At 45.2% G+C, this 25,945-nt stretch overlaps 2 protein-coding genes, 1 long non-coding RNA gene and 3 other non-coding genes across 12 annotated transcripts in view; 2 read left to right on the forward strand and 4 right to left on the reverse strand.

Moving 5' to 3' along the window:
• The window catches only part of pnkd (PNKD, MBL domain containing), a 45,978-nt gene extending 37,448 nt beyond the window's left edge, over positions 1-8,530 (forward strand). For both annotated transcript variants that reach the window (XM_012969999.3, NM_001113019.1), the window contains 4 exon segments: positions 815-978; positions 3,302-3,388; positions 4,645-4,760; positions 6,167-8,530. In XM_012969999.3, coding sequence (XP_012825453.1) covers positions 815-978; positions 3,302-3,388; positions 4,645-4,760; positions 6,167-6,340 — 541 coding nt within the window. In that variant the 3' untranslated portion in view covers positions 6,341-8,530.
• A 6,028-nt stretch (positions 8,531-14,558) lies between these two features.
• Positions 14,559-20,490, forward strand: catip (ciliogenesis associated TTC17 interacting protein). Its single transcript, XM_002933935.5, has 11 exons — positions 14,559-14,780; positions 14,883-14,990; positions 16,481-16,537; positions 16,611-16,808; positions 16,912-16,967; positions 17,198-17,284; positions 18,632-18,796; positions 18,986-19,107; positions 19,286-19,362; positions 19,851-19,939; positions 20,258-20,490. Exons 2-11 carry the CDS (start codon positions 14,897-14,899, stop codon positions 20,471-20,473), a joined length of 1,161 nt encoding a protein of 386 aa, XP_002933981.1. The 5' UTR covers positions 14,559-14,780; positions 14,883-14,896; the 3' UTR covers positions 20,474-20,490.
• A 130-nt stretch (positions 20,491-20,620) lies between these two features.
• LOC101732958 lies at positions 20,621-25,513 on the reverse strand. Of its 6 annotated transcripts, none has more exons than XR_004220480.1 (7): positions 25,404-25,513; positions 24,999-25,078; positions 23,840-23,918; positions 23,449-23,566; positions 22,266-22,336; positions 21,450-21,520; positions 20,621-20,897 (listed from the first exon to the last, which is right to left on the reverse strand). It is a non-coding gene; the product is annotated as an uncharacterized LOC101732958 (long non-coding RNA). The 6 variants fall into 6 exon arrangements; XR_004220479.1 differs by having other exon boundaries at positions 23,449-23,562; positions 24,936-25,078; XR_004220477.1 differs by having other exon boundaries at positions 24,936-25,078.
• On the reverse strand, positions 21,006-21,120 carry LOC116407902. Its single transcript, XR_004220593.1, has one exon. It is a non-coding gene; the product is annotated as a small nucleolar RNA SNORD89 (small nucleolar RNA).
• LOC116407848 lies at positions 21,842-21,956 on the reverse strand. Its single transcript, XR_004220560.1, has one exon. It is a non-coding gene; the product is annotated as a small nucleolar RNA SNORD89 (small nucleolar RNA).
• On the reverse strand, positions 23,076-23,191 carry LOC116407847. The gene has a single exon (XR_004220559.1). It is a non-coding gene; the product is annotated as a small nucleolar RNA SNORD89 (small nucleolar RNA).
• Positions 25,514-25,945: the final 432 nt, after the last annotated feature.

Here is a 25,945-nt window from a genome sequence, read left to right on the forward strand (position 1 = left end):
TCCAATGTTATTAATAGGGAAAAAGATAACAGAAATAGGAAGATTATTTTCCAGAAAGTTGGCCACATCTAATATGGCGGAATTTCCTGTCACACAAGGGGGGAATGACAAGTGCAGCACAAAACAACTGTACATTTTAGTGTGATGGGCAAAGCACTTGTAGGAGCCCAGTAGCCACTATCACTGTGGTATGTAGTGAGAATGAACACCAGTATGTATCTCCACAGGAATGAGAAGCCTCAAGGAACAGAGGCCTCCCTGCCTGAGCGCCAGAATGTGTGTGTGTGTGTGAGGGGGGAGGGGGAGGCCTTTGGAAGGAGCTCACAAAATGTCTACCTCAAGTTACTGATAAACATGAGGGAAACGGGGGAGAGGGGCTTTGTTTAGCTCTATAGAGTTGCTCATCCTATCCAGAATTCCTCGGGCAAACACGGCTTCCTACTTACAAGTAATTTTATGACATAATGGAGGCAGCAGCCCTGTGACTGCGATTGTTCCTCTAGCACCAATGAGAAACGGAATGGTTTCCTTAAGGTACATGTCACCCTGGGGGATTGGCTTCTGTTTGTTCCTGTCTAAATAAACATTGTTTATGCTACTAATCCGTGGGAATATGACCCATAATGCATTGCATCAAGAGCCTACCCAGCTCTGTGGGGCTATGGATATCTGGCCCTTCTTTTACCCCCCATGACACCCTTGTCTCTCGCCTTGTAGATTGTAAACTCTACAGATTATTGCTTTTATATCATAGCACTATGATGTATGCCAGCCCTGTATTTACATTAGCCGCACCTATCTTGCCTTCTCACAGTGCCCTGTCCGATCGGGAGCAATTGTCGGTCGGGAGGCTCCAGTTCCAGGCGTACTTCACCCCGGGTCACACTGTGGGCCACATGATTTACGTGTTGGATGGAAAATCCGGAGATGGACCAGACTGTCTCTTCTCTGGGGATCTGCTGTTCCTCGCTGGATGTGGTAAGGGCCGCACTGGAGTGTGACTGTGGTTATTGGTGTATTCTCCATAAGGAGTGTCATGCTGATTGTACAGTATCCGGCTGGCAGCTAGAAGTGGCACACAGGGTAGTTGTGGTCAGGTTGGCGCCCTAAGCACCTGAAGACTGTGTGCCATTTGCCCTTAACTAATTGCTGTGGGAAATGTGAGCACAATGTGCCCAGTAGCGCCCTTTCTGTGTGACTTTTATCTTTAAATGCCAATGGCGAGGATACTTACACAATTCACAAGATTAAGTCGGGCGTCAGGGCTATGGCACAAGGGGGCATTTTGTCCTTGTGTGTTTTTCAGTCAGCAGAGAAGTGCCTGAATGCGTCTCTGCAGCCCGATTCTCCCTACTTCCTGTGGCTGGGCTGCTCTCTTTCCCATGCTATTCCTGACCACCGCAATGAGAGCAGCCCACAGCTCATTCTTCCTGAAATTTAACCTACAATCTTGCAACAGCAAATAAAGGGAAAGGCGATCTTTTCAGTGTATACGAAATCTAACACAGAACAAATCCTTTCTGCTTTATTCCCTAACAATGACCTGCAGTTGGCTGAATGCTGGCTGCTTAGATCAGTGTATAGTCGCATACAGAATAAGAACATAGCTCCATAAATCAAATTACTCTCCCGCAAGCTAAAATCCAAACAAAAGCGCAGCTCAATAGCAGAGTATCATTCCCATACAAGCGCACAAGCTGGATCCCTTCCAGATGCTTCATACAAGGAAGACAGAATCAGAACCCTATATTACCCGCAGCATAGCCGCCCGCCTTTGTACGTAATTCCAGAGAAGCTGTTTCTCAGCCTAGTTCACTATTGTACTGGCTCTTAAAAATAAAAACCCGTTTGTACTGGTCAATGGCATCAGAGGCAACAGTGTTTGTTAGTTAAAGGTGACCTAAAGCCTAAAAAAATTGAATTGATGTACTTTATATACTGAAATTACTGGCCCAGAGGTGCAGCAGCCCTATAACAATAATGGTCCCAGCTTTCGAATTATCCACAGCAGCTCCCTATCTTGGATCTTGTTAGGCCAGTGTCAGGGGCATTGCACATGCTCAGTGGACTCTGAGCAGCTGCTGAGACGCTAAGCTTTAGGGGACATGGGAAATCATCAGTTCTGGACTGGGATTTTATAACAGGCCATGGCATTTCAAGTAGACAGAGGCCCAAACACTCTCCCACACTTCAAAATCAAAAGAAAATAATATGGGGGGGGTCAATATGGAGGAACAGATCTTCCCCACTAAAGGGCTGTGGTGGCCTAGGAATGGTATAGAACCCCAAAGCATAATGTGTAGCAGTTGTAGCGTAGTTTTTTGTTGAGCTTAAGTTCCCCTTTAAGATATAACATAAGTGATGTGAGTGTAACTGTCATTATTTGGCACTTAACCATCTTCATAAAAGAAAAATATAAACGGGGCACGAACATCAATATAATACGTGCCAGAGTAGAACAACTGTGTCCTGTGTTGTTTGTGCTGTTCTGCGGTGCCCGGGGATATGTTTTCTGTTACAAACAGGGCCAGCACCTTTACCCCAGAGGCACTTTCCTGTAAGTCGTGTTTTCCCTCACGTTAAGTTTGTGTTTGGTAAAACACCTGCGCATTGGTCATTCTGTACAGGGAACAGTTTTATTTGCTTGTTTGCATTAGCCAAGCAACCAGGCTGCAGTTTGAGAGGCCTGAAAAGAAAGACAGTAACAATAAATGTAAACACAACTGTTAATTTGTTTTTGGGTTGCCGGGGTCTGTGACCCCCATAGAGCCAAAGTGCAATTTTTAGCTGAAGGCTAAGAATAAAAACATACAAAAAAAAAATGAATGACCAGTGGAAAAGTTGCTTAGACTAGGTCCTTCTTTAATACTAAAGGTTTTTTTCTGACGATGTAAAATAAAGAATTGCGTATAGACTCCATGGCGACCCCTAGTGTTTAGAGATTTCATCCATTAATATCTGTAATGAATTAATTGCTGTTGCTGGCTACTGAAATCTGTCTGATTTCCAGTGAATGACAATGTGCAGTTTTGTGACTGTGGCCCCTATTGCCCTTTTACATTTCCCAGAATGCAATGGCAGTTGCTATGCACCATGGCAGATTGTGTCTCTCCCATCCTACATGTCACAAATTCCTAATTCAGCCCCCCCACCCTTCCCCTTCATCTCTCACGATTGTGGCATTTCTGTAGGTTTCCATGGCAGCACAGGCGCCAAACCACTGGGCATTTTCTCTTGCCCACTCCAGGGGGGACCATCTTGCCCATTATGACCATGCACTTTCTTTTTCTTCTCTTTGCAGGGAGAATGTTTGAGGGATCAGCAGAGACCATGCTCGCTTCCCTGGACACTGCGGCGTCCCTTAATGACAGCACTCTCCTTTGGCCTGGTGTGTAAGAACCATCATCTCCTTGCACTGAGCCTTCTCTCATAGGAATAATAAGAAATTGTACTTGGGTGACACCTAGTGACAGAAGGCAGGATTGCAGCCCTATCTCTAAAGTGCAGCAGCAGCCAACTGCTTGGCTCATTTAATCTGTCCTTTCTTTTACCGAGTTCAGTTCACCCAATAGATTTTTCTTATCCATTGATTTCTGCCTGCATCATTAGGTAGGAAAGCGCTGCCCCCGTATGTTGGTTATTGCTCATTAGGACCTATCTCAGCTTGGCAGCTGCTGATCATTAAGTGAATCATTAGGAAAGGAGAGCTCCTCGGGCAGCTTTGGGAGAGAAGATGAAGGGAACAGTCACTGCTAATGATCACATTTTTCCATACAGAAGATACGGGGGCATTGCATCCACCATTTATTAAAAATAAATGTAATATTTTCTTCCTACAATGCCTTGCAGATTATCTACCGCCTCTTTTCCTGTTATATTAAAGGAGTAGTACAGCTTTAAATTAACCTTTTAGGTCTTGATTTTTCTTTTAATAGGTGTTGAATTATTTTTCTCCCACTATTGCCTCCTTCGGCTTTCAAATAGCCAGCTATTGCTCTGTAAGGCTACAGTTTTATTGTTACCTTTTATTATTATCTTTTTGTTCAGACCCTCTCCTATTCATCTTCCAGTTTCTCATTCAGCCCACGGCCTGGTTGCTTGTGGAAACTGGACCCTAGCAACCAGAAAGCTGCTAAAGAAAGCTAATAAATAAACTCATACAAAAAAAAAGACCAACTGCAAATTACTGTACAATATCACTAAAAGTGAATTCTAAAGTGAACAATCCTGTTAACTCTTAATCAGTAGCCAGTTATAGCTGTAACATATTCTCTAACCAATAAGAATATTAGAACATAAACGGGGCTTAATTTCTAGCCAATCAGAGGGTTAGAATATTTATTCTGCTACTTTGACTTGTAACCAATCATTTGACCATTCTCAAATTAGACGAACATTTAATGAGTCAGAGCATTCAGCTCTGCACTAGGTTCCACTAACCTGCCAATCAGATCATTAGACTTGGCACAGCCCTACACTAACCTGTAGTTAATCAAAGTATTTGACCAATCACAGAGCATTGTAACCTTTACAATTTAAAGGGCCGGAGCCGGCGGCAATAGAAGGAGCTACAGAATGCCCATATGTTATAGATATACAGCTGAGTTGGGTGTTTGTTTCACTTGCACTCTTGCACTTTCCCAGGCCACGAGTACGCGGCAGACAACCTGACATTTGCAGCCGTGGTTGAGCCTGAGAACAGCGTCCGGGACAAGAAGTGTCAGTGGGTTCTGCACCGCAGACTTGAGAAGAAGAGCACGGTGAGAAGATGGGGGAGAGTGGGTGCAAGTGGCTCAGTGGGACACTGTATAATGTGCAGACTCTGTGGGGGGGGGGGGGTTCCGTGCATACTCATAGCGGCCCACACAGCATCCTCGGCCACATCAAAGAATTAACTACTAATACAAAACCATATACAAACTCGTATAGATGAAAGGGCTTCAATCAGAAGTACAAGTGTTGCACCCCAAGGTATATACAGCTGTATAATGTGTCCCAGCGCCAGTATAACTGCCCCCCACCGTGTAGCAAATCCTGCTGTATCCCCAACCACAAGCCATTCTAAGGCCGAAAGCCTCGGCAACATTCTAAAATCTTATGAAATGCTCTTCTATATGGGATTTGCCTGTGTTTAGGTTTAGTTTCCCTTTGGAAGACACATCTGCGCCCTTTATTTTTATCCAGCACAATAGTATCCAGCCTTCCGATCTTTGATGTTATGATAGTTATACGCAGCTTGTAGCTTTCTGGCTGTAAAACTACAACTCTCTGTAGTATCCTGTGTATCAATACAAACAGTTGGGAGTATCACACATGAAAAGGTTAATTTGCTGCACAAAAAAACTATCATAACTTTATCCGAAGTTCATACCATACAAGAAAAACAGAGGCACCTCAGTACAACAAGGTCCTTAGGGGGCCAAAAATAAAAAGGTACCACAATTATTATATAGTCCCTCAGGGACCAAAAAGTCAGGGGTACCTAAGTGTTACATGGTCCCTAAGGGGCCAAAAAGATAGGGGTACCTCAGTGCTACATGGTCCTTAAGGGGCCAAAAACAAAAAGGTACCACAATGATTATTCAGGGACTGGTCCGATCTTGGAGTCGGGAAGGAATTTTTTCCCCCTCTGGGGCAAATTAGAGAGGCTTAAGATGGGGTTTTTTGCCTTCCTCTGGATCAGCTAGCAGTTAGGCAGGTTATATATAGGCATTAGGGTTAAACGTGATGGACGTATGTCTTTTTTCAACCTAACTTACTATGTTACTATGATTATATAGTCCCTTAGGGACCAAAAAGTCAGCAGTAACTAAGTGTTACATGGTCCCTAAGGGGCCAAAAATGTAGAGGTACCTTAGTACTACAAGTTTCCTCAGGGACCAAAAAGGACAAGATATTTTGGTGCTCCATGGTTTCTAAGGGGCCAAAAAGGACAAGATACTTTAGTGCTCCATGGTGCCTCAGTGACCATGGTGCACTGAGATACCTCTCCCTTTTTGGTATGGTATGTTAAATTTATGATTTTATTTTTTGCACACCAAATTCCCAGAATCCTGTGGTGTCAGTATCAATGCTGGAACTTGAGGCCAACCAACATCTCCGCAGCCATGCCGAATAGTTAACCTGTTACTTTACCAATTTGTGACCCACCCTGTTCTCTTTGCAGTGCCCGTCCACCATCGGAGAAGAGAAGGAGTATAACCCTTTCCTGCGCACCCACTGCAGAGACCTGCACCAAGCTCTAGACCTCCAGCGAGGGGCCAACGAGGACTGGAATCACTTTCGCGCCCGGGTTCTGGAAGAGGTCCGAAAGAGGAAGGACCTTTTCAAAGAGAGATAGACCCGTGGGCTCGCCGCAAGAGAACTGTTGTGTGGGCCGGAGAGCCGGACAGTGGAATCAACATTAATAATAATAATAATAGTAAACCAACTACATTAGATCTGTGCAGCTTTGCTTCCATGTTTGGGTCCAGACAAAAGCGGAACCTCAATGCCCATTCCCTCGTGCCCTCTAGTGCTGCTCAATGGCACCGCCGCTTTCAGCAACTTGTTTTGGACCTTCCCCACAGGGAACTTCAGATACGGTTCTGTATCACGTTTACTGTTTAATTTGGGTAAATTGGAAAGTGTTTTGCACATTTAGCCTTTAGAAATCTGCTATTGGTTAAGGCGGGTGATGTCTTTCTGATGCCAACCTCTGCCCCCCCGGTGCCATGTTATGCCCTATATTCTTGGGCTCTATCTCATGCTGGATTAAAGAACAGAGGAATATATTGTAAAATGAACTTTATGAAACCGGAATTGGGGAAATAAAACACTACTTTGGGGTCAGCCACTAAATATAAAAAGCTTCAAGCCGCAGTAAAGCTGCATGTATAGCTGGATCATTCTATCCCACAAAGAATAAGACATCCCAAGTCATCAGAACGGCAATGGGCACAACTGGACTGTTCTATTCCATGAAGTATAAAACAGTCCAAGCCAGCAGAATGGCAATGGGCACAACTGGACTGTTCTATTTCATGAAGTATAAAACAGTCCAAGCCAGCAGAATGGCCATGGGCACAACTGGACTGTTCTATTTCATGAAGTATAAAACAGTCCAAGCCAGCAGAACGGCAATGGGCACAACTGGACTATTCTATTCCGTGAAGTAGAAAACAGCCCAAGTCATCAGAACGGCAATGGGCACAATTGGACTGTTCTATTCCATGACGTATAACACAGCCCAAGCCAGCAGAACAGCAATGGGCACAATTGAACTGTTCTATTCCACAAAGAATAAGACATCCCAAGTCATCAGAATGGCAATGGGCACAACTGGACTGTTCTATTCCACAAAATACAAATGCCCAAGTCGGCAGAATGGCCATGGGCACAACTGGACTGTTCTATTCCATGAAGTATAAAACAGCCCAAGCCAGCAGAACAGCTGTGGAATACAGCTGGATCATTCTAATCTACAAAATATAAAACAGTCCAAGCTGTCAGAACAGTGTGGCCATGTTGGACTGTTTTATTCCACAAAGTAAAAAAAAACAGTCCAAGTCTCAGTACAATGTGGGCACAATTCAAGTGTTCTATTCCACCAAGTATAAAACAGTTCAAGCCAGCAGAACAGCTGTGGGTACAACTGGATCGTTCTAGATCACAAAGCATAAAACAGTCCAAGCTGGCAGAACAGAATGGGCACAAATGAACTGTTCTATTCCATGAAGTATAAAACAGTCCAAGTCAGCAGAATAGCCATGAAAACAACTGTTCTATAGCCTGGACTTTGGCCTGGATTCTGGGAGACAGCTTGGCAGTGCCCACTGTTACGCAAAGGATGTTGCCCATGTTGCAACCTGCACCCCCTGAAAATAATAATGTTTAATGAGTCGTTAATTAGAATGAAACCAACCCGTCAGAACTTGGGACAATCCACCAACACCCCCTGCAGGGCTCGCGGCCAGAATATGATTTTTCCTATTAATTACTGAGGTTTTATTTTGCGTTTGGGTTTTTATGCTTATCCTGAGGATTCCTATAAATGTGAAAGAGGGGGGTGCAAACCAACGTCTTCCTGACCCCGCCCCCCTCAGGCGTGTGTAATTGCACATACATGGATCTATAGCGCTGATCCAAGATCCATACCTCACTTGTTTGAGTTATACATTGGTTGAACTAAAGAACTTTGATTTTTTTTATTGATTTCCTGTAGATTTTGTCATTTAATTGAGAATTTTTATATATAATTTTGTTAAAAGGCTTTTTTTTTTCCCCCCGAGTTTTGGCATGGGTCTAAACACGTCTGTCCGTATGTTCTCAGAACAACAGGCTCTGTCAACTTCCGTGTAATCGTAGTCACATGAATAAATCAGGGAAGGTGAGTGCCCCAGTGTGCCGCTCGGTGTCCCCGTTGGCATGCAGAGTGGTACGTCCCACTCAGGGGTATCCCCAATGGTATCCCAGAAATCCCCTATGTTTGTGTATGTGAGACTGTTAGAAGTGGCAGCAGTAATAAAACACTAGTGTCCGTCTGTGCAAAGCTGCTGTCTCGCCTTCTGTCTGTCTGTCTCTCTGGTGTCTGCAGGGGGAATACAGTATTCAGAGTAAAAGAAGCCAACCGAGAACATCTCAGGCTCTTTATACTTCCTGGGCTGCTCTCCTTCCCATGGACCAGGGGGGGTTGGATCAGCACTCGACAGAGTGCTCATTTTAACAATTGCCTAAAGCCGTGGTTCTTGGACCCCTAAGCCCCCCATCATTAAGTGAGGGGTCCCCTTACTTTATAACAAGGTTACACCTATATGGCAACATTGCTGTTTTACCCTAACTGTGAGCCCCTTGTGGGCCCTACCGATTCTATTTTTAAGTCCACTTTTATTACATTATAGAATGACTAATTCTAAGAAACTTTTTAATTGGTCTTCATTGTTTATTATATAGTTTTTTCAATTATTTACCACCTTCTTCTAACTCTTTGCAGCTTTTAAATGGGGGTCACTGACCCCGGCAGCCAAAAAACTATTGCTCTGTGATACTACAGTTTTATTGTTATTCTTACTCTTTATAAATAATTTATTTGTTCAGTCCCTCACCTTTTTATATACCACTCCCTGGTTGCTAAGGTAATTTAGACCATAGCAACCATATAGTTGCTGAAATCCCAAACTGGAAAGCTGCTGAACAAAAAGTGAAATAACTAAAAAACTACAAATAATAATGAAGACCAATTGCAATCTCAGAATATTACTCTCTACATCATACTAAAAGTTAACTCAAAAGTGAAATGTAGACCCTCAAAAGAAATGGAAAACTGCTCAGAGCACACTTCTGAGCACATTTGCAATTGATATTTTTCCATTTTCACACTTCATGACATTATTATTATAATTATTATTAACATTTATTTATAAAGCGCCAACATATCCCGCAGCGCTGTACAATGAGTGGGTTTCATACATTGGGCATACAGAGTAACATATAAAGCAATCAATAACCGATACAGGAGGGGAAGGGAGCCCTGCCCAAAAGAGCTTACAATCTACAAGACATTGGCACAACAACACCTGCTGTTCCTTTTGACTGAGTGGCCACTGCAGCTAGTTGGCCGAAATGGCCAGTAGGGGGTGCTGTGCTTTCTAATTCATTATATTGGCAATGTAAAAGCTACAAAAATAGCCAAAATAGCTATATAAAAGACAAATGAATGGGCCAAATCTGCAGATATATACACAGTGTATGGATCTCTAAATGTTTGGTATAAATCAGCCAAACTGGCCCTGGCCCTGTAAGAGGAGGCTGCAGGATGCGGGCAGAACCGGAACCCTACATTACATTTAATAGCAGAGTAAGCAGGCCGCAAAGGAAACTGCACTGTGTGTGGGGTCTGTGATTCCCACGGCTGCTCAGTCTGATTTCATTCATCTGACCCAGGGAGTGTGTCCTGTCCCACAGCGCCATCTAGTGGTTATTGCCAGAAGCCTTAACAGAAGTGACCTGAGTTATAGGCAGAGGAAGACATTAAGCCTCCCCTTTTGGTTTCAGGGCAGATAAAGATTTAATTGCATGATAAATGGCTATTAAAGGGGAACTCCACCCAGAAACTGTGTTTCTCATAATGAAAGGAAATATAATTCGAAGCTGCTTCCCAATATCCATTCATTCCACATTCTTACTGGCTTTATAGTTATGTGTGAACGTCATTTCCGTGGAAAGCAGTCTCCCTTTCTCTTCTGTGGGTCTGACTTGAAGCCGTGCAGCAGAAGTCTGCTCTCCTGTAGGTCTGTTCATCCGCAGGCTTCTGCTACAGTGTTTCAGGCGTCACAACCAATAGAAAGTGACAGATACTGCTTTCCATAGCAGCCTAAACAAAATTTGGGGTCTAAGGTGAAAGTGAGGCTTGAGAGCCCCCAGGGTTCGACTTGCATTCTCTTTTATTACCCAGACTTGCCAGCAAGATCACTGCAGAAATTGGATTATGAGAACAACATTAACCCCAGACATGCCAATAAGATAACTACAGAAAATGGATAATGAATGCTACATTAAAGGGGTGGTTCACCTTTAAGTTAACGTTTAGTATGTTTTAGAATGTCCTATTCCTAGAATCTTTGCAGTTGGTCCTCATTATTTTTCATTCACCTTTCTCTTCTACATCTTTGCAGCTTTCAAACAGGGGTCACTGACCCCGAAAGCCAAAAAAAACGATTGCTCTGCGGAATTTTATTGTTATAGTTACTTTTTTTTCTGTGTCTTTTTATTCATTCCTTCTCCAATTTGTATTCCAGTCTCTTATTTAAACCTCTGTGCAGTTGCTAAGGTAAAAAGGACCCTAGTAACCAGATAGCTGCTGAAATTCCAAACTGGAGAGCCACTGAACAAAAAGGCTAAATACCCGAAAAACCATAAAAAATTATACATCAATGTCTATGTCATACTAAAAGTTAATTTAAGGGTGAACAACCCCTTTAACCCCAGACATGCCAATAAGATCACTGCATAAAGTGGATAATGAGCACTACATTAACCCCAGACATGCCAATAAGATCACTGCAGAAAGTGGATAATGAGCACAACATTAACCCCAGACATGCCAATAAGACCACTGCAGAAAGTGGATAATGAGCACAACATTAACCCCAGACATGCCAATAAGACCACTGCAGAAAGTGGATAATGAGCACAACATTAACCCCAGACATGCCAATAAGATCACTGCAGAAAGTGGATAATGAGCACTACATTAACCCCAGACATGCTAATAACATCACTGCAGAAAGTGGATACTGAGCACTATATTAACCCCAGACATGCCAATAAGATCACTGCAGAACATGCATAGATATATGCAATTCTACATTAGGCGGACATAGCACTGTTTAGGTGTTTGGTGGTAGAAATAAAAAGCTCAAGCACTGGGTACACAGATCACATAAAATTCTCAGTGGTCTTTTTACTTGTATTGAGGGTCCCTGGCCTGGAGGGGTGAAACAAAGTCCAAGGTTAGGGGGTGAGTTCTTATTATTGAGGAGACGCCAGAAGGTTCTGGCTGCTGCGCGGCTGTAACTCTGAGTTCAGTTCCAGAAACCGACCCTTTGCCGATTCCTGTTCTTGTCCCGCGGGACCCAACTGGGAATGTACAGGAAGAAACCTGCGCTGTATAAATACCCATTCCTGTAACTGCCGACTGGCCCCAAATTAAAAGCTTAGTGCCATCTATTCTAATGTCTTCTGGGAAACCTATTGTCCTTGGAAAAGTCCCTGGTCTGTAAACTGACCAATGGCAAAGCTGATTATTTTTTTCCTCAGTGACTTGCAATCTCGCTGCTTGGTTTTCCTACTTTAGCAAAGGGCAAACCGAAGCCTCATAGATCTTGCTCACAAATTAGAGCTGGCAAGGTGTTGTGTGGGTTGCAGTTCAGCAACATTTAGCACAACAGAATTGAATTCATAATGCCCAATAGATATATTGCAGGCAAGTTCTAGTAACCCATAGCAACCAGCAGGTAGCTTTTACTGGTTGCCTGTAAAGTAGACATCTTATGGCTGCTATGGGTTAATAGACCTAGTTACATGGGACATAAAACTCTTCACTCACAGCCAGTACACAACTATGCCCTAAGCCCTCCCAATACGTTTACCCCATGTAAGGTAGGTTCCCACGGCCTGTGATGCTGGGGCGCAAAGGCAAATACCCTCTCTGCAATTCCTAAAACTATTCCTGTTATTTCTATAAACGGTTGATCTGAAACTCTGATCAAACCTCAGTGCTTAACCCTTTAAGGGAATATATAGTGTCCGTAGAATTGCCTTTATATGTTATGTAACACCTATTTCAGCTCAATAGCTGCTTTCCCGGACTAGTACCAGTAGAACATGGGCTACACTGTACTCTCTTACCCAGAATGGGCCTTCGCTAAGTGGAAGAGGAAGGTGAGGGTGTTGTGCAACTACACCTCTCTTGCTGCTATGCAGAAAAATGAAAACAGAGGGCGCCAGAGGTTCTTGCAATTAACAAAAGAATAAGTGTTTATTGAACATCCACAGGGTTACTCACAATACAGCTTCAGAGGCCATTGGTACATGCAACACATACCGAGTGTATATTCAGACTAACACTCTCCTGCGGGCAGACTGGCAGGAATCTCCCTTCACCTCTGCGACACACCCTGTAGTGGATCCCTCAGGGAATTCTCTATCCTGATTCCCTATTCACTTGGATCCATACACTACAGGCAATGTGGCCTGGGAGAACTATCTCCAGAAAAACTGCAAATCCTATGCAGGAGCTCAGTGCTCATTCTAGCTCAGCCCTAACTGCCTTACACCCCTAGAGTGTACTATAAAGGGAGCTACACCTGCCACTATCTAATGCCTCATTCACGGGGCCCTGTTCCCCGACTTCGCTGGGCCTGGGCCCATGCCCTGGGCTCTCAGCACACATCCACCTTGTCCCTAAGGTGGAAGCAAACAACAGGAAGGTGCCACTCCTCTCCCAACACTATACCAAAGTCAGGCAGGATGTGGTCACTATACCTTCTAACCAATAGCACACATGTTAATGAACTCACTTAGATACATTCCCTTCTGCCCAGCAACTAAGGGAACTAAACCTGTAGGGATTTAAAGCCATAGGGACCATTTAACCCTATGGGTCCCTACAGTTACATTTGCAGTTAGGGTCGGGTAGTGGCCCTAAGCCCTCCCAGTGGATCAGGGTAGTTGGGCATATTGGGTGGTGGGTGTGGGTCAGGTTGTGAGTCTGCTGGTCCGGACCTGTGCAGAACTCTTATGCTCTAATATACGGTCCCTCCGCTCCCACCCACCATGTCTTGTACTAAGCTCTGTAAAGCAAGCAGGTCCCTTCATTTTACTGTTAATGGCTACCCATATCCTACTGTGGGTATTAGGACATACTCACTAATCCCGGGACCAGAGAGGAACTATGGAAAGATCCAATAGCAGTGTCATGTAAGGAAAGTGGGGTAAATTAGAGCAGCTTACCTGGGAAAGATCTGGCCATTTTTGTGGATAACAGACTGTGCAACTCTAGGCAGTGCTACTCAGAGGCTACTAAAGTAAATATAATTAGGGTTTTGCATGACAAAGGGTGCAAACAGCATGAAACAAAATTGTTTATCTTTATAGGCCCCTGGTAAGGCCTTACCTTGAGCCCGCTGTGCTGTTTTGGGCTCCAGTTCCAGGAGACTAAAGGAAAACTATACCCCCACAATGAATACTTAACCAACGACAATATATACAGTATATCAGTAAATATTGCCATTTTACACCTTGAGCCGCCATTTAGTGATGGGCTGTGTGCTCCCTCAGAGATCAGCTGACAGGAAGTGATGCAGCTCTAACTGTAACAGGAAGTAGTGTGGGACCAAATGGCAGAACTCTGCCCATTCATTGGCTGATGACCCAATGGCACATACTACTAAAAAAGTATATTTTTATGAAAATGGTTCATTTAGATGAAGCAGGGTTTTACATATGAGCTGTTTATGCAATATATTTTTATAGAGACCTACATTGTTTGGGTGTAGTTTCCCTTTAATGTGTATAAAAGAGTGACAGTGACATAACTACCAGGAGACCCCACTTTGTGTGCAGACAAAGATGTCCTGAAGAGAGGGAGGCCATGGGGGGGGGGGCAGAGTCCACATTGTCACCCCAAACAGCACCCACACATAAAGGAAATTTTAATTGCTTGAATCTGACATAAAAGTTCGTGTTTTCTCTCTCTGCACTATAAATACCCACAAATTGATCAGCCACCATCTGCTCCCATGGGAATAGAGTTCGGAGCATGTGGGGCGGCAGCTGGGGGGCTGGCAGTTCTGCGCAGGCAGCAGGAGGATAACGATGCACGAAAGTGGTTGCTAGGAGACAATGGATTGATAGGCAGAGCTGTCACAGGAGCTGCAATACACGTAATCACCGCTGGGTGGTATCGGGGGATATTGGTAGCTCAGCTCAGGCAAAGCTGTCACAGGAGCTGCAATACACGTAATCGCCGCTGGGTGGTATCGGGGGATATTGGTAGCGCAGCTCAGGCAAAGCTGTCACAGGAGCTGCAATACACGTTAATTACCGCTGGGTGGTATCGGGGGATATTGGTAGCGCAGCTCAGGCAAAGCTGTCACAGGAGCTGCAATACACGTTAATTACCGCTGGGTGGTATCTGGGGATATTGGTAGAGCAGCTCAGGCAAAACTGTTACTATGGAGACGCGTTGCCCCGCAATAGACGCGGTGTAGGCCAGGAGCATGTAAAGCTGCGGATCCCTTGTAAGTTTTGGGGCTGCCTCATCCCTACAGGGTATCCGTACGGGTACATTTGGGCCCCCCCATCATATTACACTATTTGGTTTTTTAATCATTTTATCTAAGGGCTGATACAAGAAATGGAGCCAGAAGGCCAAATGAGCCCCCCGGGATCCGAACTGGGAGATGCCCCGCACCCTGCTCCCTGTGACCCGGAAGCTGCTACAGATGAGGGTGAGTGTGAAATGTTTAAATATATTTTTTTATGATTTCACCAATTCTAAAATCTGACCTAAAGCATCAAGGGCATAAAGGCTGCATTTATAGATTGTAAGCTCTTTTGGGCAGGGCTCCCTTCACCTCCTGTATCGGTTACTGATTGCTTTATATGTTACTCTGTATGTCCAATGTATGTAACCCACTTATTGTACAGCGCTGCGGGATATGTTGGCGCTTTATAAATAAATGTTAATAATAATAATAATATAAAGCATCAAAGTAGAAAAGCTTTGAAGGGTTAGTTTGCCTTGAAATGTGGAATGAATGTATATTGGGAATTTGCTGAGAATAACATTTTTTTGCCATTATTCAAAAAGTCAGTTTATGGGTGAACTTCCCCTTTAATAGCACTGTCATATTAGGAAAGTGGATTCACCGAAATAGGATTTGTAGGTTTGTGGCATATTCACCGCTGGCAAAGGGTGGCAGAATCTAGGCTTGCAGCCCTGTCCAGACTGGGAGTCAAAATAGGCCCTGGCATTTCAACTACACAGAGGCCCAAACAGCCCCCCCAGCCCAATAAATAGTGACTGCCTATGGCACCTTACAGCCCCCCTGGCATTCCCAGTACCCAGAGGCACAAACAGCCCCCCCAGCCCAATAAATAGTGACTGTCTGTGGCACCTTACAGCCCCCTGGCATTCCCAGTACCCAGAGGCACAAACAGCCCCCCAGCCCAATAAATAGTGACTGTCTGTGGCACCTTACAGCCCCCCTGGCATTCCCAGTACCCAGAGGCACAAACAGCCCCCCCAGCCCAATAAATAGTGACTGTCTGTGGCACCTTACAGCCCCCCTGGCATTCCCAGTACCCAGAGGCACAAACAGCCCCCCCAGCCCAATAAATAGTGACTGTCTGTGGCACCTTACAGCCCCCCTGGCATTCCCAGTACCCAGAGGCACAAACAGCCCCCCCAGCCCAATAAATAGTGACTGTCTGTGGCACCTTACAGCCCCCCTGGCATTCCCAGTACCCAGAGGCACAAACAGCCCCCCCCCCCCCAGCCCAATAAATAGTGACTGTCTATGGCACCTTACAGCAGCCCCCTGGCATTCCCAGTACCCAGAGGCACAAACAGCCCCCCCAGCCCAATAAATAGTGACTGTCTGTGGCACCTTAAAGCCCCCCTGGCATTCCCAGTACCCAGAGGCACAAACAGCCCCCCCAGCCCAATAAATAGTGACTGTCTGTGGCACCTTACAGCCCCCCTGGCATTCCCAGTACCCAGAGGCACAAACAGCCCCCCCCCCAGCCCAATAAATAGTGACTGTCTGTGGCACCTTACAGCCCCCCTGGCATTTGCCAGAACCCACAGATTGCCAGTCCCATACTGTGTGCAACCTGTTATTGGGTTTCATGGAAACATCTCGTTGGCACCCATTAATGCCATTAATGCCCTGACTGGGGTACAATAGGAAAACTAACGCTTCTGTATGTGCTTTAGCCCAAGTCCCGGCCGTGAGTGCAAGCTCCGAGGCACTAGAATTCCTGCGCAGTGTCGGTAAGTGGCTTCTCTTTCCCACTAATTTGCTACATGTGTAGGGCCACGCTAAGGTGTCGTATCCCCCCAACAGGGCAGGAAGAGCTGAATCTTTGCCTATTCGCCGACTCATTAGTGACCGAGTCCGTTTCTGGGGTGGAAGTGGGCACCTATACGGTCAGCGTGCAGCCGGCCTACTATGAACTGGATGGAATGGAAGAAAAGTGCTTCCTTGTACACGCAGCCAGCCAGGGCTCCATCGATGGGGTCCCATGTGGCACCTCTATTATTGGTAAGGATTTCTGGGATCAACAGGTGGGGGGGTACATATTCTATAGCCCCCCCAGCAAGGGGCAAAGTCTGCCATTACACTACATTTTCCTTGTATATTTCAGGTCACATCTCATACAAACTGGAGACTCTGGAGCAGCACTTGCACGAGTATGTGAAGGTACCACAAGTATTATTCTCTTGCCCTTTGAGCCACATGGCTGCTCTCCTCCCTACTGGCTCCTGGAAATGTTATCATAGTGAGCAGCAAAGTCTTGTGACTCAGTATAAGCTCACATTTGTTTCAGTGGTGATAAAAGGGGAAAAACAGGGAATTTCCCCCCTGGTCATGTCCATTGCAGGTTCTGTCACTTCATAAATACATTAACCCATTCTTGTCTCCCTTTACAGCTCCGAGGACACTCTCTGGATAAGAAGACCCAAACAGTGAGACAAGGGGACGAGATTGTTATTAACAGGATCATTACAGAGGGAGAGGTACGGTCATTGCATTTTATCCTGTCGCAGAAATACTGCCATTTCTACTGTAATTTATATGAAAGGTATACTTTATTCAAGAGCCACCAAATTTTTAAATATTATCTGAATTGTGCGAAGTAAAGTGTATTTCCTACATTGGCTTAGATTATTCTGTGTCCATGTGCAGACCAACAAACTTAGGGGGCTGTTCCTGCTGAATTGTGCTTAGTACAGGGGAATCCCTATGTACCATAGTTTTATGGTATCTCTCTGTACAGACTATGAGCAAACTTAGGGGGCTGTTCCTGCTGAATTGTGCTTAGTACAGGGGAATCCCTATGTACCATAGTTTTATGGCATCTCTCTGTACAGGCTATGAGCAAACTTAGGGGGCTGTTCCTGCTGAATTGTGCTTAGTACAGGGGAATCCCTTTGCTGCCATAGTTTTATGGCATCTCTCTGTACAGGCTATGAGCAAACTTAGGGGGCTGTTCCTGCTGAATTGTGCTTAGTACAGGGGAATCCCTATGCTGCCATAGTTTTATGGTATCTCTCTGTACAGGCTATGAGCAAACTTAGGGGGCTGTTCCTGCTGAATTGTGCTTAGTACAGGGGAATCCCTATGCTGCCATAGTTTTATGGTATCTCTCTGTACAGGCTATGAGCAAACTTCGGGGGCTGTTCCTGCTGAATTGTGCTTAGTACAGGGGAAATCCTATGCTGCCATAGTTTTATGGTATCTCTCTGTACAGGCTATGAAGCAAACTCGGGGGCTGTTCCTGCTGAATTGTGCTTAGTACAGGGGAATCCCTATGTACCATAGTTTTATGGTATCTCTCTGTACAGGCTATGAGCAAACTTAGGGGGCTGTTCCTGCTGAATTGTGCTTAGTACAGGGGAATCCCTATGTGCCATAGTTTTATGGTATCTCTCTGTACAGGCTATGAGCAAACTTCGGGGGCTGTTCCTGCTGAATTGTGCTTAGTACAGGGGAAATCCTATGCTGCCATAGTTTTATGGTATCTCTCTGTACAGGCTATGAGCAAACTTCGGGGGCTGTTCCTGCTGAATTGTGCTTAGTACAGGGGAATCCCTATGTGCCATAGTTTTATGGTATCTCTCTGTACAGGCTATGAGCAAACTTCGGGGGCTGTTCCTGCTGAATTGTGCTTAGTACAAGGGAATCCCTATGTGCCATAGTTTTATGGTATCTCTCTGTACAGACTATGAGCAATTTTTGTGTGTTGTGCCTTTATAGCAGGGAATACATATGTTGCAGAAATAGTGCTTTTTGTATGTGGGAGGAACCTATAAGAATCAGACTTTTTCTTTCCAGACACTAAATTAGCATTTATTCCCCCTCAGAAATTACACCGTGAAACAACATCTCATCCAGCGAGCTCACTGTGTGGGTTTATTTCGGAAGCCGCCAACCTACTGATAATGCGCATTTTGGCCAGGAGGAAAATGAAGGAGCCGTTAGAATTCTTGGCATTTGACGAAGAGGCAAATTTGTGCGTGTCGACCTATGTGAGTCCTGCGGCCCCTGTAATGTTACATGAATGGGGCCACGTGCCCAGGGCAGAAGCCTTCATGATGGTGGGACAGGGCCCTGTTATGGCGCCCCCTGGCTGTGACTGATTAGTACACAGAATAGATCACAGTACCTGTACCTGGTTTCATCTCTTTGGAGCTTACAATCGTTTCCGTTTCTATTAGGCAGCACTAGGATCGCAGACCCAAATGATTGGCAAACAAACGGTGGATGTTTTTGGCATAGAACGGACAATCCATTCTCCAGAGGTGCCCACAACCTGGCAGTGTTTCTACCTGTCTGATGGGTAAGCTTAGGGCCATTGTATATTTGCCATGTTCTCTAAACAGGCTGGGGTATGGGTTCCGCACCCTTGCGCTTTGTTTGCTTTACAATAAAGGGGGAACCTTAGTTTTAATCATTTTAATTATATACAGCCATTACCAGACAGAGCTTTCAACTGCAAACGATCTTGTTCCTCCTAGGCATTTGGCTACTCATGTTCAGATTGGATCATCAGTGACCATAAAACTCACAGAGATGCCGATTTTATCAGAACCAGGTAAGGGTCTTTACAGCACGTGCACAATCTTAGGGACATGTTAGGGGTCATACCTTAACCCTTTAGATTGTAAGCTCCTGTGAGTGGGTCCTTCTAATCCAATTTTTTTTCCTCTGCTCCCTGTTATAGGTTATGGTGAAGACACACAGAGATACTAGCAGCAGCTACTAAAAAAAAAAAAAAAAACAGACAATGCTGATTAACTGATAACGGTCTCAGTTTAACAACTCTCAGTATTGTCTATGGCAAGGGATTTTCTGGGGTTTAGTAGCCATTAAAAAAGTAGCTGCTACTAGTAGCTCCATGTGTCTTCACCCTGTAAATCACTGCCTAACTTGAAGGCTGTATTTAAAGATTTACTTAAGGGAATGCAGGGTGGAAAAGATCCAGCTATATATTTATTTTTAGCACACTGCCTTTCCCTCACTAGAGGGAGTAGCTACTAAATGTTTGGTAAGCTGCCCATTTATATCACCTGCATTCTACAGATGAGAAGGACCCTAAACCTGTGTTTGAAAAGAAGCCTTTGGATTGGCAGGAGGACCTTCAGCTCCACTCGGAGTTCCTAGACAGAAAGGTATCTGGGATTGATTTGTATGGGTTTATTCTGATAGGCCGCCCTAGAGTTCAGTTCGTCTTGATAGTCTTACCGACCCCCAGTCAGCATGTAGAAACCACATCAGCAATACAGGGAGTTATTGGGGCAGCAGGATCATTTCACCGTTTTTGTATTTGCTTAGCTGGGCCACTGGTTGGTAAGGGCTATTGTGCTATCCAAGTGGTTGATGAAAACAGTTTAACCCCTGGCCAACCAAAGCTCTAAATCCAGCATACACAGCTTTAGTATATAGCTATTGGGAAGCATCGCTATTTGTAATCTTTCCTACGGTTCCAGGAGGAATTTATTTCAGACCATGAAACGTACCTGCGGCGCCACCCAGAGATGAAGGTGCTCCTGGCAGACTTCATGCAGTTCTTGCTCCTGAGGAAGCCGGATGACATAGTGGACTTTGCAGCAGAGTATTTCCAACCCTTCTCCTCCACCCACGAGCCCAGAGACCCCTTTGTGTCCTCCCATCATACCAGCCCATTCCATAACAGCTCTCATTAAAATACTTCTATGTTCCAGCACATTGTCAGTTATTGCTTGGGCCTTGTAGCCCAATAATTGTAAGACCTTATATAGTTCCCAACAACTGCAAAGCAATGTATGATCTACTACAGTCATCTTAGACCAGACAATCTTTTTTTTTTTTACAATGTTTATTAGTATATACAGCACTGTTAAAAGAAACATTCAAATGTATAATGGGAATAAAGGAGGGGGAAGACCAGGGACGGTGATGTAATTGAGACAAGACAGACGAGGAACACAATATGGAGTAAGGGGCAGGTTGATGACTAAATACAATATCAGGACACAATGTTCCAGGGAATTTAAAGTACCACTTTGATATCACTTTCCTGAAGAACCCATTGAAAGGTGATAGAGGAGATCTGAGGCTTATTGTCATTTAGAGGACAGTCCAGTCATACTGCAAGAAAAAGAAAAAAGTTTTCATTATATTATACTGTATTTATATTAAACTCAGCAATGCCATGCCCCGCCCATATTACAGCACTTAGTGGGACAGGCCCATGGGGCTGAGGTCAGTTGTCAGTTCGCTTCAAGGAGTTTTGTCATCACACCTCCCGCACAGAGAGAAACCTGCCAGGGGAGGCGCTGTAATTCGGCCTTTTTTGTCATCATTCCTCAGACTGCTGATCCCCCCCCCAAGTCTAGTGACAAAGATCTAGAAGTTGGCTCTAACCCCACCCACTATAAAATGCAGGATCCAGAGGACTGAATACATATAGGCCTCAGTCTCTGGTAGTTGCGCCCATTAGCAACACTGACAATCACTTACTGCATTCTCCTACCCAGCAGTGCAGCAACCCAGGAGAGATTGTAACCACAGGAGGAGAAACACCTGGGACATACAGGGTAGTGCCCAGTGGCATCAGCAGGCAAAAATGCAGAGCTACACACCCCTGTATGTACAAACCCTAAAAGCATGTCCCCCCCCCATATCTTCACTTGCACTCACTTATCTCATCAGGAGTCCTGTATTTCAGTTGGGTCAGTTCTTCCCAACGCAATGCTCTTCTCTAGCCGAACCTGCACAGAATACATTGAAAATAGGTCAGCAAGAATGAGTGAGTATTAGTACAGTAAGGGCCACAAGCCTGTGTTGGTCTGCTGCGTTTTGGCTTTGACACTGCCCCACCTGTCAGGGTTGGCAATAGGAGGATACTGTGAATTCTGTTTCAGCTTATGATTTTAATACCAACCTTAACTTAAAACAAAAAACTAAAGACTACCCTCAACCAACCATTTGCCATGTAAACAAGCAAGATATCCTGCAAGCGTTTTTATCAGATAGTTCAGCAATGCCATGCCCCGCCCATATTACAGCACTTAGCGGGACAGGCCCATGGGGCTGAGGTCAGTTGTCAGTTCGCTTCAAGGAGTTTTGTCATCACGCCTCCTGCACAGAGAGAAACCTGCCAGGGGAGGCGCTGTAATTCGGCCTTTTTTGTCATCATTCCTCAGACTGCTGATTTCCCCCCCCCCCCAGTCTAGTGTGACAAGAGATCTAGAAGTTGGTTCTAACCCCACCCACTATAAAATGCAGGATCCATACATTTTATTTCAGTCATCTGGGAGTTCTACTGATTAGCAACACTGCTGTCACTTTCCTACATTCTCCTACACAGCAGTGCAGCAACCCAGGAGTGACCGTAACCACAGGAAGAGACACCCCTCCCAGGGCTAGACATGCAGGGCACTGCCCAGCGGTGGCAGAGCTACACACCCCTGTATGTACATACCCTAAAAGCATAATACACTGGCTTGCACTCACTTGTCTCATCAGGAGCCTTGTATTTTAGTTGGGTCAGTTCATCCCAATGCAATGCTCTTCTCTAGCCGAACCTGCACAGAATACATTGAAAACTGGATAGTCAGCAAGAATGAGTATTAGTAAAGTAATAAGCGTTTCCTTGTCTAATTGAAAGCAGCACTACATTCACTTTAATTGTATAAAAGTTCACCCCCCCCCAAAAAATGGAATGTTTGTCTGTTCAAAGGAAGGGGGGCACTGCTATAGGCAATAGTTCAACAAGAGCAACAAAAGACTTCCCAGCTTGCAGCATTGGAAATGACTAAAGGGCCACGAGGCCTTCTGTCACCATCCCAAGGCAGCTGCTTTATTAACATGGTTAATTAAAGCCATATCTTACCATATTTAGGGGCAAATCCAATCAGCTGCCACAGAAATCCTGGGTCCCTCTAATGAAGCTGCCACTAAGTGCTGCATCCTGTGGTTAGGTCTGCGGTTACAAACACAGCAAAGCCAGCACTTTATTATTATATTGGTAATGAACTCATTACATGGAAGTACTGCTTAGATTAGAATCAGTTTCCCTGTATCCAAAAATGCTTAACTCACAGTCCCACCTGTCCGGGTTGGCAATAGGTGGACACTGAATTCTGTTCTAGCTGATTGTTTTAATACCAACCTTTACTAAAAAAATATATATCTAAAGACTACCCTCAACTAACAGCTTATTGCCATGTAAACAAGCAAGATATCCCGCAAGATTTTTATCAGATAGTTCAGCAATGCCATGCCCCGCCCATATTACAGCACCTAGCAGGACAGGCCCATGGGGCTGAGGTCAGTTGTCAGTTCGCTTCAAGGAGTTTTGTCATCACGCCTCCCGCAGAGAGAGAAACCTGCCAGGGGGGGGCGCTGCAATTCGGCCTTTTGTGTCATCATTCCTCAGACTGCTGATCCCAATATAGAAGTTGGTTCTATACCGGCCCACTTCAAAACGCATGATCCAAAGAACATTTAGGGTTTTCTTACATTTCAGGATCCAGCCACAGGTAATGGGAACGGCCTGTAACCCCAGGAGCAAGACTACTGCCCACAGATACCCACTCCCACTGCTACAGACATGCAGGGCACTGGCCTATGGTGGCACACCTGTATGTACCCTATAAGCATGGTACAAGAGGCATAATAGTCCCTACATACTTACAGAAGTGTCACTCACACGTGGGGATCCAACATGGTGTCCTGTAGGCCTTAGGTGCTCACATCTCCTAAAGCAGCAGCCTTGGGTGTCGGAGGGGTTTGTTCTTCCTGTTATTCTCTAACTGCACCCGCACAGAACCGTTTTGACAAGGACAGACAATAAGAATAAATATGTTTATTATATTTGTGTATCCCACTCGGCTGAAAAGCAGCGCAGCATTCACTGAACTGTATGGGTGGCAATTAAGGGCCACAAATCTGCACTGGTCAGTGGAGCTCTCTTCTAGGGGCTTTGTCACTGCGCCTCTGTCATGTAAACGCTGCAATTCGGCCTTTTCTGTCATACCAAGACAGCGCATCATTGGTTAATGCTGTTAATTACACCCATTTCTTACCATATTTAGAGGCAAATCCAATCAGCTGCCACGGAAATCCCAGACCTCTCTAACGGAGCTGCCGCCGAGTGTCCTCATCCTGTAATGAGCAAATAGCGCTTTATTATACTGGGAAAGTATCAAGTCACATATAGAGTACCTGCATTCTAGGTTTTATACAAACAGCTCTTTGGTCATGTGAAGAGTTAAAATTACCACAAAAAAAAAAAAATCTGCTCAGGGTTTGCTCATAGCCTGTACAGAGAGATACTATAAAACTATGGCACATAGGGATTCCCCTGTACTAAGCACAATTCAGCAGGACCTGCCCCCTAAGTTTGCTCATAGCCTGTACAGAGAGATACCATAAAACTATGGCAGCATAGGGATTCCCCTGTACTAAGCACAATTCAGCAGGAACTGCCCCCTAAGTTTGCTCATAGCCTGTACAGAGAGATACCATAAAACTATGGCACATAGGGATTCCCCTGTACTAAGCACAATTCAGCAGGAACAGCCCCCTAAGTTTGCTCATAGCCTGTACAGAGAGATGCCATAAAACTATGGCACATAGGGATTCCCCTGTACTAAGCACAATTCAGCAGGAACAGCCCCCTAAGTTTGCTCATAGCCTGTACAGAGAGATACCATAAAACTATGGCACATAGGGATTCCCCTGTACTAAGCACAATTCAGCAGGAACAGCCCCCTAAGTTTGCTCATAGCCTGTACAGAGAGATACCATAAAACTATGGCACATAGGGATTCCCCTGTACTAAGCACAATTCAGCAGGAACAGCCCCCTAAGTTAGACCATAACTTGGCCAGTTTTGAGAATGGAATGGACACCGAGACTCATACATAAACAGTGCGAAACAAAGTTATAGAAATAAAGTACAACTCCCCGCATCAGAGAGTCAGCCTACCCTCTTAAAGAAGAAAGATTGTTTCCCGCCAAATTCAATGAGTAAGTTTACAAAGGAAACCGAACGCATGGCGGGATAAAAGCAGTTGCAGTCAGCAGCGTGTCTGGCAGGGAGGCAGAATGCGGGGCCCTCCCAGTGCAGCCGCCTGTGTATCAGTACCGGGCCCTGCAGCAAGATCGGGTCAGGCTTACCCGTAGTACCGTGGTTTTCAAACTAAGAACAGAAACCTCCGGGAGGAACACGGCCCGCCTTACCCAGCGTCTCTCAGTAAGAAAGGGAGGAGCCACAGGGAGGGGAGGGGCCGCCGTGTATTCCCTGTGTCTCTGCGTGCGGCCTGTAACCAATCAGAATTAAAGTTACGCTGACAGGGAGCTCAGGTTATCTGAAAAATTAGTAACGGTGCAATTGTACCTTATTATCTACTATAGATACAGTTCTACTTCCCCCCAGTAACTCACACGAACATGTTCTGCACCATTGTACAATATAACGGCATATCCATCAAACATACAGAGATGGGAATTAGTGCCCTGAGCCAGACTGCAGCAATCTGACTGCGTTTATTGTTTAGTCACCATGTAGCCCCAGCAGATACAGATACACTGCTTACAGGCTTTCCCTGCTCAGATTTATAGGGAGAGAAGCCCCTCAGTGCTCACCTGATGCCAGAGCCCAAGCTTCCCAGAGCACCCATGGGTGCAGGCAGCAATACCAGCACCAACAGCTGAAGGCGGAAAATAAACCCAAACCCCACACTAAAACTCCAGCAACAGAGGCCAATGGGAGCTCCAGTAGGGCAGCAGTGGGGTTATATAGGGGCAGGCAGCTGGGTGGGGCTGGGTAATTACTCAGTATCACCTGTGGCTAATGCTGTGCAGGTGAGTATATAATTGGCTGTTACTAATGATGTCACAGACAGAACCTAACAACAGGCAAAGTGGTTGGACCCCCTGGTTAAAAGTCAGGAGCCTGTCTGAAGTACTGATTCTGATGAAAGGACTGTATGAATTTACTCCCATAGTCTGAAACAGGCCTGGACTGGGATTCAAAATAGGCCCTGGCGTTTCAAGTATTCAGAGGCCCAATAGCCCCCCCCCCAGCCCAATAAATAGTAACTGTCTATGGCAATGGTGGGCAAACCGCAGCGCGGGAGCCACAAGCAGCTCTTTAGCCCCTTGAATTTGGTTCTTCCAGGTGTGGG

The sequence above is a fragment of the Xenopus tropicalis genome, chromosome 9, assembly GCF_000004195.4.
Source record: "Xenopus tropicalis strain Nigerian chromosome 9, UCB_Xtro_10.0, whole genome shotgun sequence".
NCBI lineage: Eukaryota > Metazoa > Chordata > Amphibia > Anura > Pipidae > Xenopus > Xenopus tropicalis.

Bases quoted from the DNA above. Each gene is read 5' to 3' on its own strand.
- catip (XM_002933935.5), top strand. From the start codon at position 14,897: ATGGAGCCAGAAGGCCAAATGAGCCCCCCGGGATCCGAACTGGGAGAT. The intron at 16,538-16,610 runs GTAAGTGGCTTC...TCCCCCCAACAG, and splicing joins AGAATTCCTGCGCAGTGTCG to GGCAGGAAGAGCTGAATCTT. The intron at 16,968-17,197 runs GTACCACAAGTA...CTCCCTTTACAG, and splicing joins ACTTGCACGAGTATGTGAAG to CTCCGAGGACACTCTCTGGA.